This window comes from Bombus terrestris, chromosome 15 (genome assembly GCF_910591885.1).
Source record: "Bombus terrestris chromosome 15, iyBomTerr1.2, whole genome shotgun sequence".
NCBI classification, from domain to species: Eukaryota; Metazoa; Arthropoda; class Insecta; order Hymenoptera; family Apidae; genus Bombus; species Bombus terrestris.
This window is the reverse complement of record NC_063283.1, coordinates 7,264,563-7,285,775: the sequence shown is the minus strand read 5'-3', so window position 1 is coordinate 7,285,775 and position 21,213 is coordinate 7,264,563. Positions and strand designations below refer to the sequence as shown.

The 21,213-nt window shown below is 34.7% G+C and overlaps 2 protein-coding genes across 9 annotated transcripts in view; one reads left to right on the top strand and one right to left on the bottom strand.

The window, feature by feature from the left end:
* Positions 1-742: 742 nt before the first annotated feature.
* On the top strand, positions 743-13,489 carry LOC100645350 (nicotinamide/nicotinic acid mononucleotide adenylyltransferase 3). Of its 4 annotated transcripts, none has more exons than XM_048412870.1 (6): positions 743-1,076; positions 1,438-1,847; positions 1,932-2,033; positions 2,107-2,273; positions 3,399-3,765; positions 9,666-9,832. In XM_048412870.1, exons 1-6 carry the CDS (start codon positions 758-760, stop codon positions 9,693-9,695), a joined length of 1,395 nt encoding a protein of 464 aa, XP_048268827.1. In that variant the 5' UTR covers positions 743-757; the 3' UTR covers positions 9,696-9,832. The 4 variants fall into 4 exon arrangements, with proteins under 4 accessions (XP_048268827.1, XP_048268829.1, XP_048268828.1 ...); XM_048412872.1 differs by lacking the exon at positions 3,399-3,765 and adding an exon at positions 3,358-3,397; XM_048412871.1 differs by lacking the exon at positions 3,399-3,765 and having other exon boundaries at positions 9,667-13,489.
* Positions 13,485-21,213, bottom strand: part of LOC100645221 (ABC transporter G family member 20) — a 21,549-nt gene continuing 13,820 nt past the window's right edge. For 2 of the 5 annotated variants that reach the window (XM_020867125.2, XM_003401370.4), the window contains exons 2-15: positions 18,267-18,405; positions 17,936-18,180; positions 17,576-17,753; positions 17,403-17,496; positions 16,657-16,863; positions 16,344-16,426; positions 16,032-16,263; positions 15,754-15,934; positions 15,547-15,662; positions 15,401-15,471; positions 15,228-15,316; positions 14,731-14,907; positions 14,524-14,610; positions 13,485-14,353 (exon numbers count right to left, since the gene is read on the bottom strand). In XM_020867125.2, coding sequence (XP_020722784.2) covers positions 14,142-14,353; positions 14,524-14,610; positions 14,731-14,907; positions 15,228-15,316; positions 15,401-15,471; positions 15,547-15,662; positions 15,754-15,934; positions 16,032-16,263; positions 16,344-16,426; positions 16,657-16,863; positions 17,403-17,496; positions 17,576-17,753; positions 17,936-18,180; positions 18,267-18,370 — 2,076 coding nt within the window. In that variant the 5' untranslated portion in view covers positions 18,371-18,405 and the 3' untranslated portion in view covers positions 13,485-14,141. Of the gene's footprint in view, positions 14,354-14,523; positions 14,611-14,730; positions 14,908-15,227; positions 15,317-15,400; positions 15,472-15,546; positions 15,663-15,753; positions 15,935-16,031; positions 16,264-16,343; positions 16,427-16,656; positions 16,864-17,402; positions 17,497-17,575; positions 17,754-17,935; positions 18,181-18,266; positions 18,406-21,213 lie in introns of those variants that run through there. The other 3 variants (XM_020867127.2, XM_020867126.2, XM_048412873.1) reach the window with 3 other exon arrangements.

Sequence of the window (21,213 nt, the reverse complement as noted above, 5' to 3'; positions counted from 1 at the left end):
GAAAAGATAAACTATTACACATGATATGCTCCTATGTTATTAATTAAATTGTTAATCAGTATTGGTTAAGCATAACAATATTAGGGAAGGAGAAAGATTTTGAAATTAATACAATACTCAATAAATAATAATTATATGTCAAAATGCTCTTCACGTTTATGATATAAAATTTACGATACCATTTTATAATCTATGTGTGTTTAAATATGTACAATGATTTAGGAACACGTAATTGAAAATTAAACATTCAATATCATTTGCATTATTACGTAATTATTGTTTTTACACTATATTAGCACAATTCTTGTTAGCATCAAACATTGCAATAGCCTAATAAGTTATTTTAGGACTATTATTTCTATATAGAAATATTATTTAACCTTCTAAAGTTATTTATTACTAATACTTACATATAGTTTTCGTAGATTTAAAACTTTCTATATAAATAACTAATTTTCTAAAGTCTATTTGTGTCGATTTTTTTACGTAATAAATAGATTGATAAACGTCTTGATATAGATAAATTAGGATATCGATATAAATTATATACTCTATTAAGTCAATACAGTAGATCGTTTCGAAGAGCCTCTTGAAAAGACAGGGTGATATTTCGACGTGCATCAAATTAATAATTGACTATCGTTTCGAAATCTCCTCATTGACTACAGTAGTTGGTGGCTTATATAAAAACTGATAAAATATAAAGATTATGCAATATGTAAAAGTTGACGAGTTTTAAAGATTATTTAAGACGATCATGTTGAAAACAATATCTCAATTGACTCCTGTAGTAGCACCGTCTCAAATATGGCTGAAACATCAGCCAGTGTGCAGTCCGTACAGTGTGGTTGCATGTTACGGTGTCTCGCGTAACAATTTACGTCGTACTATTATTCAATCTAAATGTTCCGTGTTCTGCTTATACAAAACTACAAGAAGCGAGTTCCAGCAGTCAAGTAAACGTGCTGTCATCACATGCTGCGGGACAAAAGAAGAAAAAATGGCACCAACGCGTGTTATTCTTATGTCGTGTGGCAGTTATAACCCTCCAACCAATATGCATTTAAGAATGTTTGGTACATATATATCACTCCTTATAATCAATATCGAGCCTTCATATAAACACAAAATTCTTCAATTCATGTACAATATAGTAGACGAATTTTACGACATTTAAGATTTGTTGATTATTTGAACGAATTAGAACATTGTTAAGATAACACCGTGTAAACAATCCAAATTGGTGTTGTCGACGTTCACAAATAAGAATTATGTAGGATATGAAGTTTTAATCAGATTTGCGAATAAAATTTTGTATTAATGAACAAGTTCAAATTTTTCATGCAATTCTATCTTTTGTAGAAATTGTTTCACAATTGAAATATTAAATGTGATTTTCTTTTGATAATGTAGTAACCTTTTTTTGAAAATTTGCAGAAATTGCCAGAGATCATCTTCACAGAATGGGAACACATATTGTGGTTGGCGGTGTTATATCTCCTGTACATGATGCATATGCTAAGAAAGAACTGGCAAGCGCAACGCATAGATGTGCTATGCTGAGATTAGCTTTACAAAACAGCGAATGGATTCGACTTAGCACTTGGGAAACTAGACAGAATGGTTGGACAAAGACTAGACTAAGTTTACAGTACCATCAAAATTTATTGAACTCTGTGGTATTTGACTGGACTAATGTTAAACATAATGTATCAACGGAGGATCTGGAATGGATTCCAGAAAATGTAAAAAATAGTTCTGATCACACTCCAATCCAAATTAAATTATTGTGCGGTGCTGATCTATTAGAAAGTTTTGGAACTTATGATCTTTGGGCTGAAGAAGACGTAAGTAACACTTTTATTTATCTTATTTTGTTATTTATACTGTTTTGATAATTAAAGAGAGTTTTTATAATTTTATATTTGCAGATCGATGCAATTGTTGGAGAATATGGTTTGGTAGTTATTACAAGGGAAGGTTCTAATCCAAATAAGTTCATATATGATTCAGATATTCTTTCCAAGTATATGGTAATTGTCTTATCAACAATTGTTATATATCTTTTACATCAACGTAGTATTCTTATAATTAATTTCTGTACAGCACAATATATACATAGTAACTGAATGGATTCCAAATGAAGTTAGCTCAACTAGAATAAGGAGAGCATTGAAACGAGGTGAGAGTGTCAGGTATCTCGTACAAGATTCTGTGATTGATTATGTCTATAAGCAAGGAATTTATGATGCAAAGTCAACAACATCGACAATGTGAGTTTAAACATAATTTCACTGGAACAATAGTTCACTTAATTAGTGGGAACTTAATAGTATGTCTTCCAGTAGATTTAAACAGAAATTTATTTTTATGTATTTTGTACGAAAAGAATATATTTTTATAGCATTCATATTCCTCATAGTTGGTGAGTTTAGAACATACAGAATTGGTTGATCTAATATATTGTAAACTTGTACAGTCATATACATACACAGTTGTATATATCATAATTAAAATCTAACCCTGTTATTACTCAATAACATGAATGCATTGTCATAAGATGGATTATAATAATCAATATATTGGTTTTTAAATATATAAATATTTGAATGTTGAATAAGAAAGGAGATATGGAATTTTTGTTTTCTACAAAGTAACTTTTTAAATATTTTATAAATAATATAAAGAATGTTAAAGAAATAATTGGTAGTATATAGATTTATTTTATTAGAAAATGTAATAATATATTTTTCACAAGGTACATATGATTACCAAACATACATGGGCGATATAATGTAACTTAGAATTAGATATTAGATGTAGTCGATAAAAATATTTCAACACTAAAAATACTATATTCTTATAAATTTTTCGAATTGTTTATTCGATAAATACTCGTAAAGCAACAGGTGCCAAACAATTCTAAAAAGAACTTATTGAGTGTTAAAAGGGTTAACACATCTCATATAAACAATATGCAGCAATATATTAGTCTAGTCTAAGAATTTTTTATTTATTATGTAAATCTAATCAGATCTATTTCTTAGTAACTCGACTGTAATTACAAATAAATTTTAGCAACTGCATTTTTTTTTTATTTAATTTAAATTGTATTCAATTTGCTAATCGTGGGGAAAGTATCGATTCACGGATAAAGGTAATTTTCCTTGCTTCATTCAATTCCCTTTACCATTCAGAACATAATTAAACAAAAAAATTAAATAACGACTTTACATAAATGTGACATAAGTATCTCGATGTCAAGATATAGTTCGATAAAAAAAATTAGTGGAACAACTTTTCCCTGAATCGGACTTCTACCAAGCATCGAGTTAACGAAAACCATATAAAAAATAGTGTCTTGTTTTTCACGCTGCCAATCTACTTGGACACTGAAGTAAGTTGGAACTGACCTCGCCCAACGCGAATAATTACTTGACCATTGATTCCAAGTATCAAAGCACCTTTCTCACGCCGTCGCCTAGCGACGTTACCATGGACTCCCCGAGTCCGATCGAAATTATATCCATCGATGTGCCTGATACCGTTCTGCGTAAGAATATCCAGAACGCAACAAACATGGCTTGCGTAGCCTCCCGTCACGCCGGCTGCGGTGGCCTCGAGGAGGCGCGCGAGAAATTCATTAGCGCTCTCGTTGCCGAGAACGGCAACGCTAAACATATAACGACCGCGAAGGCCGCGTATCCAGGTCTCGCGAAACAGATCATCGCCACCGAAACCGGCGAGTCGCAGATCCTCGACGAGGTAGGTTTCGTTGACGATGATAAGAAGGTTAGGAAGGTGGTCAGGGTACAGCCCCGATCGAGTCAATTGGAAGAGGTGTCCCCGGGTGTCGCCACCTCGTCAAAACGCGAGAATCTCGTCAAACTTAATACGAAGCCGTCAATCGAGGCGAAAAATAGCGTAGCTAAATCGTCAGAGACTAGTAACAGACTTCGAGTCCAGTATGACGTCATTGATGTAGAATCAGGAGGAAGTAGAGTCATGAATCGCGAAGCTAGATCGTCGATTTCATCTTCGACTGTTTCGTCCTCGACGATGTCCGCTATGGACAGTGGTGGAGGACGCCACGAAGGCGCTTTATCTGACTTTAGCGTGGACAAGGAGGATTACAGGCTCACGCGGTATGGCTTGGACGACACGGTCGAAGACGAAGTCCAAGACAAGCATAAAGATTCTTGGTTAGGTAAACAACGATCAAACGACTCTATAGAGAGTCAGCAGGACAGTCTATCGCGCAAAAAACAATACCCTGATCCAAAGGGAAGCGATGAGGTTTGCGATCAGGACAGCTTTCCAAACGATAGCGTTCGATGCTCAAACACGCAGGTATTAGTGTTAGTTAGCGCGATGATTCATAATCCTTTCGACAAGGAAGGTACGACGTTGATTGTTGAAGAGAACGGGGTACAGGGTAAAGGCGAGATCACGATATACAAAGGCGAGTCGGATGGAAGTGTCGATAAATTGAGTCTCTTGGTGCAGTCGCCTGTTCCGTCGTCCATTAGCGAAGAGAGCACCGTAAAGATACAAGAGATAGTCGATGATGGAACGGAAATCGTAAAAGAAGCTTCCGATGACTCGTTGGCCTTAGATGACAAGTCCTCGAAGAGGGACGTAAGCCTAGAAATAGATGGTAAGTATGTAAAGTCAATAGTGAACGCGCGCAAGAGTCCCAGGAAGACAAAGAACGGTCAGATGAGAATACATAATGAAAGTGACGAGAAAAGAGTGAAAGAGAACGAAGCAATAGAGAAGAGCGTCGACTCTGACACGCAATCGGAAGAAACGTTCTATAAGACTCTCTCGACTGCTTCTTCATCGAGATCAAAGAGCCCTAAAAGAGAAAGCAAATCTCGATCGAAGATTCACGAGTCTATGATCAGCGATGAGAGAACCAAGAAGGTGAAACGGTACGACGCGTCATTAAAAGGAAGTCTCGATTCGGTGATCGCCACGAACGATTCAAGGACGATTTCTAGAAGGAGATCGAAGGCTGAGGAAACGTTCTCGAAGAAATCGAAGAGCTGCGAGTCCATTAAGAAGATCCAGGAAGTGTGTTACGAAGATCCTTCCAAAGCGGACAGTACGTCTCAGCTGATCACGGCGAACGAACTAGACATGCAAACCGACGAATTTTGCTTTGCCTGCTGCTACGTGAACGAATTGTCTTTAAGGACGGAAGAGATACTGGGAACGGAAGAAGTAATCATGCGTTCCAATTGCAGTTCCATCATCGACGAAGATTCTACGGAATGCGATATTTGTAGTTCTTGGAATCTGCAAGAGTCGACTGACACCTTGGATCGGAAACTCATTTCCTCCACGACCGACTGCGATCAGCTATGCGAGGTTTGTGACATCTGCAACGAGATCTGTGCCACATTCAACCCCGACCAGGAGCCAAGATCGTACTCTACCAGGGATCCAAGAGATTTGACTCATAGTCGGGCGGTCGAGTCTTCCTCGAGAAGTCTTCCTAAGAACAGTTCCAGAATCGACGACAGTATCGCGACTAATCCGTCTCTGGACGATGACAGCTTCGAGATTGAGAACTGTGGATTCCAGAGTGGACCAAAGTCGATGGACGATCGAAAGTTCAGCGATCAAATAAGCGAAATACAATTTTCCAAGTCTTTCAATATCTCCGATTCGGCTGTTATTAAAAAGAAATCACGCGATAAATATTTTATTCCTAAAGACGAGTTGGCTATCCTGTCTAGTAATTCCAGGCGCATGAATCGCAAGGGATCGTTATTTAGAAAAAAACCAGCCGAGGATCCTGCCAACGTTTCTCAAGATAAGAGACGTTATTCCTCGGTGGATAATCTTCAATCAGCCAGAACATCTTCCAGAAACAATGACAAAGTTCTGAGGCCTAAGAACAGCAAGCTGATCGGCTCAGCGGATAATATACGCGCTTCTAGAAGCTCCAGAAGATGCAAATCGTTGCAGAGATCGGCAGACAATGTTCGATACGTGGATTCGTCCACGGACAATTTGGATTCTCTGGTGGAAAGTTTAGGAAGGGAGGACGAGACGCAAGATGACGTCAACTGGATAGAGAAGCCTAAAGTCAGGGATAACGAAACTGTAAAGATGATCCTGACCAAGCATGGAATTAAGATAATTAGCGAAAAGGAAACCGCTCTGTAATGAAATTAGAATGACGATATAAAAATTCAACGAATTTGGAGGAACGTAATTTGTTCGGAGGAAATCGCTCACGTTAGTTAAAGAAAAAATGTTGCAAGAAATATATACATATATTATTATTATACACGACACAAATTAGTTTGAACTCTCGTTAGGCTAACTGCAAACCTTAGGATGCAGACTTATCGACTCTCTTGTGATAATTCTGACCGATATATCGTCTTCAACAGATACAAGATTTTTCACATTATAATAGAAACTTAGTTAACGAATATACGTATCTATATATAAAGAGGAAAGAAGAAAAAGAAATATATATATACATATACATATACATATTATATATTTATAACTCGGGAAAGAGGTTCTTTTCCGAGAGAAAGAGAAACGCCAAATGTTACGAGATTTGATCCTACTCACAGATTCTATTTAATTAATAACGATGATGTTCACGCGACCGAGACTCTTTACGAAAATCCGCCAGAAAGATATTGCATAAAAAGAGAGAGAAAATGGAGCAAGATCTCAAAGCGTGATATTGTTGAGCCGTACGCTGTTCGTCGTGAATAGAAGGAAAAGAGTACTAAAACGATATGCATACAAGAGTACACAGGCCTTGGGAGAACTCCTTTAGGATAGGAATACAACCAGAGAAAACGATATTATATATGTATATTATTATTATTGCGTTATAACGAACTGAACTAACAGTCGCTGCTGTTGAGCGTGATTAAACAAATTAAATGAATCACGAGGTGTTTCGTTGTCGCGTGCGTTGGAAGGAAATATTAAAGAAAAAAGCTCGATAAATTTCAAACAAATACGAAATAAAAGGAAGATTACAAACTATTGTGGAAGAGAAATGAGTTCCGGACAACGCACGAGCATCGAGAACAGTAAATTATCGAGACAATCCTACAATTAACTCGTCAATATTATACGAAGAGAATAAAGAATGGTTTCGATTAACCATAAAGTATTCTATACATATAAACTACGTAAGCGATGCGTTACGATGGGCTGCGGTACATCGATCGGGGAGGCCGTGATTAATTAATGTCGCTTCTAATGGAAACCGCTGATCTCAGTTTACCTTTCGTCGTGTGCAAAGGAGGAAAGGGATCAAAAGAAAAAAAAGGGGGGGAGGGTCAGATGAAACGATAAAGAGGACGTGCAATTTCGTTTGGAATACGAAATTTCACGAGAATGAATTATTCGTGAATTTAGTGACTGCCTTTCTGCGCGACGAATCTGACGATATAACAATTAATTAATTGATTACGGTTTACACATACATACATACATTACACCTCTGCCAAATAATTTTTATTAAGAACGTGCCAATTGTCTTTTAATATCTTTTTAGACATCGTGTTTTTTACTCTTTCGAAATCGTTGATATTTTTTCAACAAAAGCGATTCAAAGGGAGATCGAGAAGGGAGAGAAAACGTGGAACGTTCCTCGATTCCGTCACTGTCGCTCATCGAGCATAATGCGTAATTTTTATGCGTATATTCGTATTTACATTTTTTTTTCTCTTTTTTTTTAAGTCAATCTCTCTCTTTCGTATCTTTTTGTATCCTGTATGCACGGTGTCATGCGCCTCTCTTTTTGTCGTAAGTCTCGCTTAGAGAAATCCATCCAGCGATCGTAATTGCTGTCTTTTAGCGAATATTTTTTCCAAATATTGATCAACCACTCCACTGCATCTAACTGTGATGATATCGTTCCTGGAAGGAGAAGAATATACAGAGAAATCTCTGACAAATATCTTTCCTTTTACGATCGATACTTTTTCTTCTCTATCCTTCTTTCTTTCTTTTACAAGATTTTTATTATCAAACGTTTGCTCAGATTAATCGTTAACGAGAGTCACAAGACTCGATTGTAAATACGCTTAGGTGCAATGGAAACGAATCGTTGTTTGATATAATGGCTGAGCTTCTTAGGCGTATTACCTGTATTTTCATAGTGCCTAATTTCCTATTCTTCTGCCAGCAATCGCGCCTATTTTGGCGAGCCATTGTCAAGGTGCATCGTGTCTGCGAATGATTTTGCGAGATGCGATACTTTTTTACATTTTGTTTCATTCTTTTTTTTCTTAGCCGATAAGGACAAATTGTTTTGTTCTCGAACACACACCATCATCCTCCTTTCTATCACAGCCCTGTTCTTTTTCTTTAGTCTTCTTGATGCGCAAGCCTAATTCTTTTACACATCCCCCCTCCCCTTTCGAGCAAACTGTTGTTCCGCTCTTGTTATTTGTATAGTAACGTAGATAGACGAAGGTGGCGAGAAATATGCTCAAGCTGACGGTATTCATTGTTTAAAATTCATGTAAAAGTGCTTCCTAAGTGCGACTAAAACGGCTCTAGGCCACCCTTGTATCTTTTTGGACCAATTCCGCTTCTTTTTTCTATTCCTGTATCGTTCGTTTCTTTGTTGTCTGTATTTTTCGATTATTTCGTGAGACATGTGAAATGTGTTTGGCCATCACGACTTCTATCATGCAATCGCTTGTCGAATAAAAATCTTCGTTGTCTAAACCGTTTCTCTTATTCGTATTCGTACCGCGAAGTGTTCCCTGAAAAATTGAAGAAAGAGAAGAAAGCGTACAATTTGACTGTGTACAGATCAGTATTACTGTTCAATTTTTTAGATAATCCTATCATATATTAAGCATTCGGTATTGTTAATACTTTTAAGTAACGTTACAGATTACGCGTGATATTCACTATTACTTAAGAGATCTCGCGATACGTTAACGTTAATGTCACATGTTAATGCTATATCATGTAGAAAACGCGAGGGTGATCTAAAAAGAGGCAACAAACGATCTAGAGAAATAAAAGAAATATAATTTCCATAGAATCTAGAAAGTAATCTTCCTTAATCAATAGGAAAGGAAGGACGAAGATCAAAGATCGCGACATTTGAAACACGATTGGAAATCAAACTATCGTAATTTTGTCTTCCATCACAGCTCCATATTTTACATTCGTCTAAGTCCCTATTCCAAAAACAAGGAAGATTCTTCATATCTGTAACTCCAGTATACATATCCGTTATTTCGCGATTATTAAAAAATCTCTCTAAACTCTCTTCTCGTATCTTCCTTAGCTAAACCAGCGTTCGATCGATTTCGAGTTTCAGAAAATCCACGTGTCACGCCACAGCACTGCACTCCAGATCTATAGATCTTTATTCGATCGTTACGGAAATATGGCCGAGCCCTCTTTTTAGATTTTCCTTTAATCAAATCGCGATGGATGGCAAATTTCATTAAATTCATACGTGTCGGTGTATAGGAATCGTGTTCGACGGAAACGTCTCTTTCTCAATTTTTGGCCAAAATTCGAAAACGGTGGTCGCCGCGCAAAGATCATCGTAAAAAGGAAGACGAGACAAGCGAAATAAACCCCCGATGGCGTGATAGAAGTCGATGTGTGGTTCGGTTCTGATGGAGCATGTGATATGTGTTTTCCAGGGTACAGCAAAACCTGCATGCCTACTGTAAGACAGATAATTGACTGTCTCGTTGCTGCTCGACCCATGCCAATCCGATGCGGCCCCTGCCTTACTGCTAAACGTACTAATACTGCTACTAACAATCGCGGTAGTAACGGCGCCAGTCGCGTTAGTAGCACGGCTAACAGCAACAACATCAACAGCTACATCAACAACAACAAGAACGTACACGCCTACGAGAACATTCAGAGCTTTAGTATGCGCGAGAACGTCCTGATCGGTTGCGCGACCAGCCGCGACTAGGATTTCCGTTTATCGCAGTGCTGGGGAGGCTTGGTCAAACCCTTACGAATCACTTGAGAATTGTACATCTTACGAGTTTCTATTCTTTTTCTCAATTGGTATTCTTTACGAGCGAATGGAGCGAAGGAATAGATTGATTTGTTATCTTTTCCTTTTGTTGGATTGTTTGGAAAGTTTCTGGCGAAATTGAAGAACAATGGAACCTAACATCGATCGTAAGAAATCGTTATGAACTTTCCGAAATACCTAAGGTTTTTCTTTAGTATAAACCAATAAACTATAACAATGGGAAATGTTTAGGATTGGACACCATTTAGGAGGAAAGGTTTTGTTTATTGTACGATCGTTTATTTTATGAGAATTTTTATAATAATGTACGATTAACTATTTTACTTCTATTTGTTAATTCTTTATGAAGAGCTATTATTTATTTCGTTTTTATTATCTGTTGTTTTTATATTATGCAAATATGAGAGAACTAGATACAGATCTTAGGGGTTATATAAGGATACGAAATTTCTCTTATCCTCTTTAAAAAACAGAAACTTGTTGTACCTGTTTTGATATAAGACGCAAGCACTTGACAAGATGTACTGAAATTGGAATTACTTTTTTGAAATACGACATCGAGAGATCATAACACGTATAATATAGTGTTATTAAGATAAGCGTGAAAAAATAAGAAAACATAAAAAAATATACGTATGCCTATGTATATTTTGTATTCTTTTGCCAATTCTAGTGGGTAGTATTCATTTATTTTATCGCTGCAGCAAGTATTTACACTATGTCATTAAAATTACCATACAAAGTATGACTCTTAGCGAGGACCTTATTGTTGCTAACGTTATGATCGCTGATCAATTGCAATGTTTCTCTGTTCGAACATTATTTCCCCAGCACTGCTTGTTTTAAAAAAAAGAAAGAAAGATTTTTGATTCCGTTCTTTTGTACTCGGACCGTATTTTTCAACGTTAGAATTTGATACATCTTTTTGCACTATTAATGTTAGAGAAAATGGTGTCAACTCGTTCGGTCATTGTGAACAAAGTTACGTCATATAAACAATTTATTCAGAAATTCACGGACAGGTCGTGGTAGCAATTAAATTTCGCATGACATCATTTTCTTTATCGTTAAAATTTCACAAGATTCAGAAGCTTGTCGAGAAGCATGTATTTAAATATTTAAAAAAAAAAAAAGAAAAAAAATAGCAACTCTATTTAATACTGGCACGTTAGCAATTGTAACAGATTATGATTTCCACTTTTATGGGAACTTACATAAACGGAAGTAGGCTGAAGGGAAAGATAATTTCATCCATCTAACCATAGAACTGCTTCTGTCAACTTTAAACTTTCAGACCTTTGTTAAATTATTATCTCCATTGAAGCTTAGAAAAAGACTATACTATCTTACGTTACAGGCTATTAAATAGTTTCCGTGAATCAAGATCATTACAATCATTAAGGATCCGTTTGTATAGTATTTCCTTACATACGACGCTGCTACTTTTTACAATAGCGTCGTTTTTCTCGTATCTCACAGGTTGCGTGTCTACTATTATGGCTACAGTTATAATTTTGCAATATCCGCGACAATCCTAGCCGCTGTGGATGTTGCGTATTAACTATGGCGGTGCGTTATTTCGATTTAATGACATGACGATGGAAACGACTTATGCTTTGGTACTTGCTGCGGTCAATTTGCGAGTGTCGTTTCGAAACGATGTCAATGGTCATGCGAGCATGTGGCAACATATGCAAATTCAAAGCTACCGTGTCAATTGAACGATGATTTTTTAATTCTACGTCTAGATCGAAGAACGCATTTTACGAATTGGTACCACCATGAAGTGGCTGATCTTCGAATTATTTTTTATGTAGAATCATCCTCTTCCTGGCCGTACCATTAATCACAGAGGACACTTTGTATATTCGAATGTTATACGAATCTTGTATTACAAATTTTGTTCTTTACAAGGCGTTCGTTGATGTAATGATTTATTTTAAAACAATGCGAGGCGGAAAGATCGAAGTTAGATCGTAAAACGATCGTTCCAAACGATTAGCATTTTTCTATGGTTTCGCAGAGTATAGATGACCTTATCAGCCGCGAAACTTCCAAATTAGTATCTCGCGGTTACGAGGGTGAATTTATAAGGGAAATCAAAATAACCGATACATATTTTATATACGTTGGCAAGAGAGGAAGGATGCGAGGATGAATGAGAGAGAAAAAATGTTTGAAACTGAAGAAACGCGAACGAACTTCGACGGGCTTGGATTATTGTTATATTTTTGTTATATGGATTATTGTTATATGTTATATTTTTTGAGAAACTTTGTTTCCTAACTACTACTAAAGAAAACCAAAGAAATAATTCGTCGAATTTTAATTATTTTTTTTTTTTTATTTTAGCTCTTACTACACTTTGAACTTTGCACTCCGACAGATTTGCATATTTCATTTCTTCTCAAATTTAAGCTTAAACAAAATTTATATTCAATCGAAATGAAAAATGAGAAGATTTGAATTAGTTGCGGCAAACAATCTATTTATATGCAACAATTAAAATGACAAAAACATTAAAAATCCAGGTGGAGTATAATTAAAAGTTGACAAGCCTCGATGTCTTATAAAAAGATAGTCTAACGAGTTCTTAACGAGTAATTAAAATTTTAAATCATCCGGAAATTTATTAGCCCCAACTTGACAAAGTTGCTCGAAGCAATTTTTAATAGGCTGAAAAAGAATTTTACTGCTATTTATCGAGAATCGTTCGAGTATCCAGCTACATACATATATACTTCTTTCGTTCAAAAGTCCTACGTTCACTACATATTGCGATTCGTTGATCATTTTTAAGAAAGTCCTTGGGAATGCAAAGATCAAGTGTCACGTATCTTTGCTTGATGATAGTATTATTCAAGAAAATCTTCCATGGCGCTTATAGTATACTAATACCGCTTTTTCCTTTCTTTTTTTCGTATTTAAGAGTATTCAAGAGTAGTTGCGAAGTAAGATGAACAAGAATCGAGATAGAATTCTAGCGGCTACACTTTACTATATAATATTTTTTAGATTTTATTATCTTATCTAATTTTTATGGTGTCAGGCAACTCTGACAATGAATCGCGTTTAATATTACGTGGCGTATTTATTTCGATAGATCATCGAATCAATCCTATAATAGAAATATTTAACGTCGTGATTATTAAACAATGCTTGAAAAGTGATATTTGCTTCTTTGGTTCTGCTCTATGCGCATTTTGCTATTTGAATCCTTTGTTTCGCAAAGACATTCCAGAATCGATGGTCGATGTGACGTATCCCAGTAGAATTATCGATAATATATTCCAGCCTAAGAACGAGTTACGAAAAAGAAAAAAAACGGGAAATTCTCACGCATAGTTCGCACGTTGTATATGTTTGTATACTATGTTAATCTCCGATAATAGTGAGTGTTGTAACACGTGTATATCTGTGGAAAAAAAAACATGTAAGAGGAGATCAATAAATCAAAAATGACAAATTATATTTCATTGGTGCCGAAACGATTAATCATTTCATCTTCGTTGTGTTTATTTTCTTTCATTATCTCCCTGAATGCTTTGATATCCAATATTACATGACTATAACATTGATGGAACATGTTCTGTTTCATGATTACATTTTTATAGATCAAGCATTGATATGGACGATTACGATACAATCCCAGAGCTGTAGACACAAGAAGTTTAAACGAAGAGTAAAAGTACGAGGTAAAGGCATATCCTCTTCCTAACATTTTTCCGCTTACTTACTGTGTAATCAACAACTAACGCATCTTTTATATAAAATATAATAATCTAAGAAGACTTAAAGAAACTTCGTTCGCGCACGTCTACACTTACCATATGAACAAAATGTACACTAATGACGTAGGTGAGAGTCCTTAACGTGGTCCTCCATTTTCTTAGTAGTTACAAAAAACATATTACAATTTTACAATATATATAAAAACGCAATATCCCGCTAGTATACATATGTACGCAGCTACGAACTAACTCTATACTAGATCAATTTAGAATGAACTAACCCTGTAAAGCTTGCGAAGAAAGATGCCTTTTTCACTATTTAAACGATACGAGGTGGTTTATTTTCCAATTCAATGTCTTTTTTCATATTAATTTTAACCTTTATATCGAGATCAAGATTTATATCTTAATTGAAACAGACAGATGGATGTAAGAGCAAGAATCCACACAATGACCACTAAAAATCCTGAGAATACCTCCGGCTCGTCGAAGTCAGTCCCTTTTTGCATAATCTCCCTTAGTGACTTTCCTGGTACCGTTATAGGCATCGTTAAACTAAACCATCGAAGAACTTTCGGCATACCCTCGATTGGCCAGAGCAATCCTTGAAAATGTCAAAATATTCTGAATAAGTATGTATTCTATGTATTTTTTCATATTATACATATTAGACGTAGACCAATTTCTCTTTGATCTTTCTGACAGATTCCAAACATCTTGCGCTCTTAGTAATAAATGATACTAAAATAAATAAACTTATGTTTAATCACTTACCACAAAGAAGAAGCAATGGATAAAAAGTTCCCGTTGACGCATAATTGGCCAAACTATGAGAAGTACATGACACTGATATAAAGAGACCTACAAATGATTTTTTCTCATCAAGATCATAAAATTTGTAATTCAAGTGATACTGAATTTATATTATAATTCAAGGATGAAAAAAGTGTAACATAACATTTAATTAAATCGAAAGCTTACCGTATAGCATTCCACAAATTCCTTCTAGCATACCCATCGCGATGACGCCGATCTTTGATCCTTCGCAATACATATCATACTGCTCGAAACCAATATATAACGATATTGCTACTTGAAATATAATTATTACAGCTTGCGTTATCAAGTGAGTAATCAGAATCTCTGCGGTGGTAACACCTATTTTACATGAATATTTATGGATCAATAACAATGTAATTAATCATTTTACAATCGTGCAATAATTTTATGCGACTTATACGATAGTTTAGTATTATAGACTATGTATTATTTGTCTTATTCTGTATTATTTGAAATTGATTTCATTAAATGCTCAGTGATAGAGCGAACATAAAATAAAAAAAGGACTAAAGATGAAGAATGACGCAGTTAAATTCGTTTTCTTCATAGTACAAATTTTTTACGTTCAGAATTCATTTTCATATAAATAAAATTGACACGTTGAACAAAGGAGACAAAAACTAAATATTTGAATTTACCTTGAACTAAGACCCTATCCCATATGCCAGAATGACGATCGGTTATGATTGCGCTCGAAGAAACAGACGTCGCCAAAACGAATAACATTCTAGAGAAATAAAATTTATACATAAAGATGAAACGATCTTATAATTCGTAGGAAAATTGTAATTTACAACAGAAAAAGTATTACGTCAGCAAAAATACTGGTGTGACATATTCTGAATAGTCCATTTCCACCTTACCATAAATCGGATCTTCAAACTATAACATTAAAAAATATAGTATCATTCTGGATCATTTTCACAAATATTGAATTGTTTTTTAACATATACACACCTTTATTGGAGTATTTGCGTACTTTTTATTAATTCCACATTTCTCAACAATTTTCTCAAACTCTTTGACGTATATTTTGTATAGGTATTGTTTTACGAATAAAATAATTTCTCTATCTACAACATTGAAGAAAAACGTGGATAGATGATTGTTCTAGATCCATTGGGGAACAATTAATTTTACGGCAGTTATATTTTTGTCACATACCTGGAATATCTAGCTCGACGTCGATTATAGAAGCCGAAATAACATCGTCAGACATAGTGAGCATATTTTCTAACTTCTGTTCCATTCCAAATGAAAAATTTCTCTGAAAATACAATATTCCAACGGCGTCGTGATTATCCTCTAATATCTCCTTCGCTTTTTCGTAATTATCATAAAATTTCTGAAAAAAGATACGATTAACAATTACTCTTATTCTATCAATTGGTTATTAATCTCTTAAAATAGTCCTTTTCTTAAAAAATATATTTTTTACGTACCATCTTTAGAATATCCTCGTCCATGTTGGCTATAAACCTACAACTGAGATCAATGAACTTGCACGTTCGCTCTTCGTCGTAGTATGTAATATTGCCTAAATATTTCTGACTATTACAGGCATCAGTCTCTTCGTTCACTACGTATATCTCGAGACTTTTCGGGTCTGGACCAATCGAGTGAAAGAAAAGCATCATTTCCAGCACTGGTAAGACGATCGAAAATAAGAACCCCCTAAGGACGAACAAAGAAATCGTCAACTAAATTTCTCGTTCGTAATCTTCGTTAATGATCAAATATCTTATAACATTTACCCAGGATGACGCAAAAACTGAAGCGCATTCTTATAAAGCAAAGCCGTAATTCTCATCTTCCAGTTACTTTGAAATATCCTCTGCTGAAACATGATTTTTTTGTTGTTGTTTCATCTTAACAAATAAAATAAAATATTTCTTACATTCAGTGAAAGAGAATTTTGTTCTATGATTTATGAATATAGTTGAATTTTTTCTGGCCAAATAATTCATCGCAGCACCGAAACACTATGTAAAGTTTGGAAGGACTTGTATTTTTTGATTTATATATATGATTTATATGACCCTGAATGAGCTTCAAACATTGTATCACCTTCTGCTTATTGTCGACATTGTACGAATTATAAATCGGATTGATCCCCCCTGAAGTATCAGGAATCATATTATTTCCTTGTAAATCCTCAGTTTGTTGCTGACTCAAGGCTAAGAAGGCCTCCTCCAGAGAATCGGTTTGAAATCGCTCCAATAATTCATTCGGTGATGATTCAGCCAACAGCTGGCCATTTCTGAGCAATCCAATCTAAAGAGTATAATAGTGACATTAACATACGATGAAACTTATCTTTTTATAGCAGCTCGCTTTACCTTTCTTGCTAGAACAATGTCATCGAGGCAGCTATTATAAAGTACAATTATACAGGCTGTTACTATTACAAACGCGAACGAATAGAATAGGATTACGAAAATATATGAAAAGAAAATAAAGAAAGTATCGGTAAATAATTGTCAGATATTTATCGCTCGGATATTGGAACTTAACTGAAATGAAAATTATTGAAAAATATCTAATCAGCATATGCATTGATTCAACCAAAGTAATAAAGGTTTGAAAGTTTACGTAAGTGAATTTGTATTGTAAAATACGTATTTGCTAAGGCTAATATCTATACGAATGATCTTTAACTTGTCTTGTTAATATATGCTAGTTTTGTCGCGTAAAGTAAGATATTCTACTATGTAATTATCGATTTAATAAGATAATTTATGCTTAATTAATTTATCCTATAACTGTTCATCATGATTGAAGGATACGAACGTTTATTTTTGTATTTAATTTACCTTGTCAGATTGTTTTGCTTCCTCGATATAATGCGTAGTGATAATCACCGTGACACCTTCTTGTTTTGTGATCTGTACCAAGTGGTTCCAAATACTGTGCAAAAAGTCTTCGTTTATGTTATTGTCCCTACGTTAAGCTTAAAAAAGATGGAAGGAAATGAAAGTATACTTGCTTGTCCCTTAAAACTGGATCTAAACCGACAGTGGGTTCATCGAGGATCAGCAGTTCAGGCTTCTGAAGCAGAGCTGCTGCGAAGGATATTCTTCTTTGCTGGCCACCGCTCATGTTCTTCACCAAACGATCCCTGGGTGGCAGTTGGAGTAAATCCTTTAATTCTATGTATCTTTCTTCTGAAAATAATTTTCTCGATTTCGCTAACATAACTTGATATACGCATGCATGATGATTTGTTCGCTTTTTGATTAAAATATCTAACAGTTTAAATTAAATCCTATACGATTCGATAATGTACAACTCTTTTGCATTCGTAAGGGAAAAATAGAAGAATATAGTTATAAGTTCTTAAATTTACCAATTTCAAATTTTTCCATGCCACTGATTGTTCCGAAAAAGATTAGCGCGTCAATCACAGAAAATTCGCCGACCAGCGAAACATCTTGCGGCATGTAACCGATACGAGGCCCTGGTATTCCAGAATTTTTGGTTCCCGGCTGGCCACCAAGTACCCAAATTTCCCCATAATCTAATTTTCGGACGCCAACCACGCAAGAGAGTAAAGTGGTTTTTCCGCATCCACTAGCTCCCAGTAAGCTATATCTGTGTAAAGTAATGTACGTATATGAGCGAATTGGAAAAATTTTAAAAGATGTTATAACACAAATTCTATCTAACGTTTTACTCACATACAGCCTTTGGGAACAGTAACATTCACGCCATTCAAGATGTATACTTGATCACCATATGTTTTCTTCGCATTCCTGACGATGACTGCATTTTGCAATGCCATTTTGTAAGGTACCGATTTCAACTAAAAATTGCAACCTATAACATTAATTATAAGCACAGATATATTCACGAATACATAACAAGGGGAATATTTGAAAAATAATGTATATGTATATTTGTGCACAAATAATGCAAATTTGGTAATTATTTACAAGTGATTATGAACAACATTTCATAAAAAATGTTATTCAACTGTACAAATCAACAGTAAATTATTACCTTTTTATACTTAGTATATCAAATTACTTATTAATATGTCTATTAAAATGACTTGAAATCTTTTCGAAATACATCATTTTTATGAAATTTATTGAATATCATTCAAAATATTCATCGTTGAGACTTTTATGAATCAGATAGTTTATTTTTGTAAAATTATACCTCGTTTATCCTTTCGTTTTTTACTTCTTACTACTTACTACGGTATATTTATAGTAAAAAGAATTATCATAATTCTCCCATCAATTTGAAAAATTCTAGAGAACGGATTATTATATATAAACACAGTGATTGAAATTCCAGCCTTCTTGCAGCCTAAAATTCTCTCCTTCGTGAGATACTTTCAAGGATTGTCAAATACGAGAGACATAGGACAAGATTGATTAAAGAATAGATAGATATAGGGCGAATATAAAAAATAATTTGAATACGTAATTTGATGCAATCTAAAGTAATTTTGAAACAGATAAATGCAAAAGGAGAATTATTTCGTTATTTAAAGAAACATGTAAAACCGTATTACAAAAATAATTTCCATCATACATTCAATAATCTTTTCTATTAGTTCTCCATAATAAATTATACTTTATTAAACTATTAAGTGCACATCGCAGTGTAAAGAATGAATAATCAATCGTTTTACGCACAATTCTCGAAGACTAAAATAATTAACATATTGAATTTGAAATGCTGTTTATTAATATGTAAATATACCATTACACGGGAATAAATTAATACGAAGGCTGTTTATTTTAATAAAATATATATCACGTTCTATTGATAAATTGTTATGTCAAAGTGTTGCAGACAAAGAATATTGAACACAAATATTATATAGCGCATATTACACACTAAATAATATTATATATTACTGAATATTACATTGAGTTTGATATCAACAAAACTGTTGGCTAAAATTATCTGTCTCGTCATAGAAACGAGAGTAAATAATGAATTCGTATTTTATAACGCAGAATACATGTGAATCAGAGTACGTTGTTTAATACTTATTAAAAACTTCATGAAAATTAATAACTGGAAAACCAGACATAATCTCTTCTAAAAGAAAACAATTTTTTCGCGTACGTTCCATCACGTCCCGCGCACTTATAAGAATTCTTATACGATCTCAAGATGTAGAATTAAGAAATGTACGCGTCATATTTCAAGAGAAACGTAAAACATCATTGAAAGTCAAAGTCCTAAAATTAAAGAGTATCCATAAGGACACAGAAGGAAGAAGAAAGTTCAAGAAATGATCACATCTACATGAGAGGTTTTATTTTTCAGCTCTTCGTCTTATAGAAACGTTCTATTCATACAAATCACCTATTTCCAGAAACGAAGAAACAACTGTGTATTTTTTTTTTCATCCTACAAGTACGACTATGTTCCTAGGCAACATATGCACCTGACAGTCTTAAGTAATACAACATTCCGTGGGTCTACATTCTCACTGTCGAAACGTTTCATTAAACGGCAGTAGGTATGGCAACTCTTTCACGTGTTCAACAAACTTGGTTCGTTTTAATATTATTTATCTTTCACCGCTGTAAAAGGGCTCCGTGAATCTAGGACTAACGACCACGTAATACCGAATAGATTGCTCTTAAGAAGGAATTCCACCAAGGCCATCGAGGCTTATTCTTCCACTTGCATTAGACATCGTTTCTTCTTATGGCAAATTGTCCATTTTTTGCGCAATTCTGTATGGTCTCTTCTACTTTCACGATCCGTGAAATTTCAATTGGACTCGTTACAAGAAAATTGCGCAAAGTTTACACACCTCAATGGTTTTCAACTCTTCCGATCGGGGGTCTTACGAAATACCAATTCGTCAATGAACCTTGTAATTAATGACGTGTTAAAACAGTGTAATTGGAACTTTATGTTCTTTATTTTTGTAAATTTCTCGATTTCATTGTCAAAACGATTCTTCGACGAACTGATTCGATTTCTTCAGAAATAGAATAATCGAATGATTATCGAAAAGAATCGTTTAACGATAGATGTATAGAAATTAATCTATTAATGCCACGCTTTCTCAGGTCATCACAACAGCGTTTGTCTGTTGGAATCTTAATTTTCCAAAATTCTTTTCTTAAAGTTACGTTGATCTTTCATTTATGAATATAATGTCATCCGAAGAATTCTTAGCTATCAACTCAGTTGTCAAGCTACTTATTATTTCTCAATTATATCCAAGTGACTAATAAACTGGTTTTGTGACTTACATCTTCCGTCTAAAGACATTCACCCTATCGAATGACATAGAATAGCACGTAAGTTCGATGCCGTCGATATGTTTAAAGTCGAGTTACAACAAGTTTCGCACTGACCGTTGCTCTCATCATTATGAATTCCTATCGGTTCGCCCCCGCACATTAAATGTCAATCACTTGGCCCCATCTATTTATCATTCAACGCATCTATCTTCGATATACGTTATCGTGATCGTGTGACACGAATTCGTAACGATCGCTCCTTTGACTGTAATTACACGATATTGTATCAGATATTGAGGGAATTTCTAAATATAGTCTGCTTTGAATGTCCACTGGAAAATTCATAACATATTTAAAATTGGATATTATTTCTTTTATCGTACAATGGTTTATCGTGTAA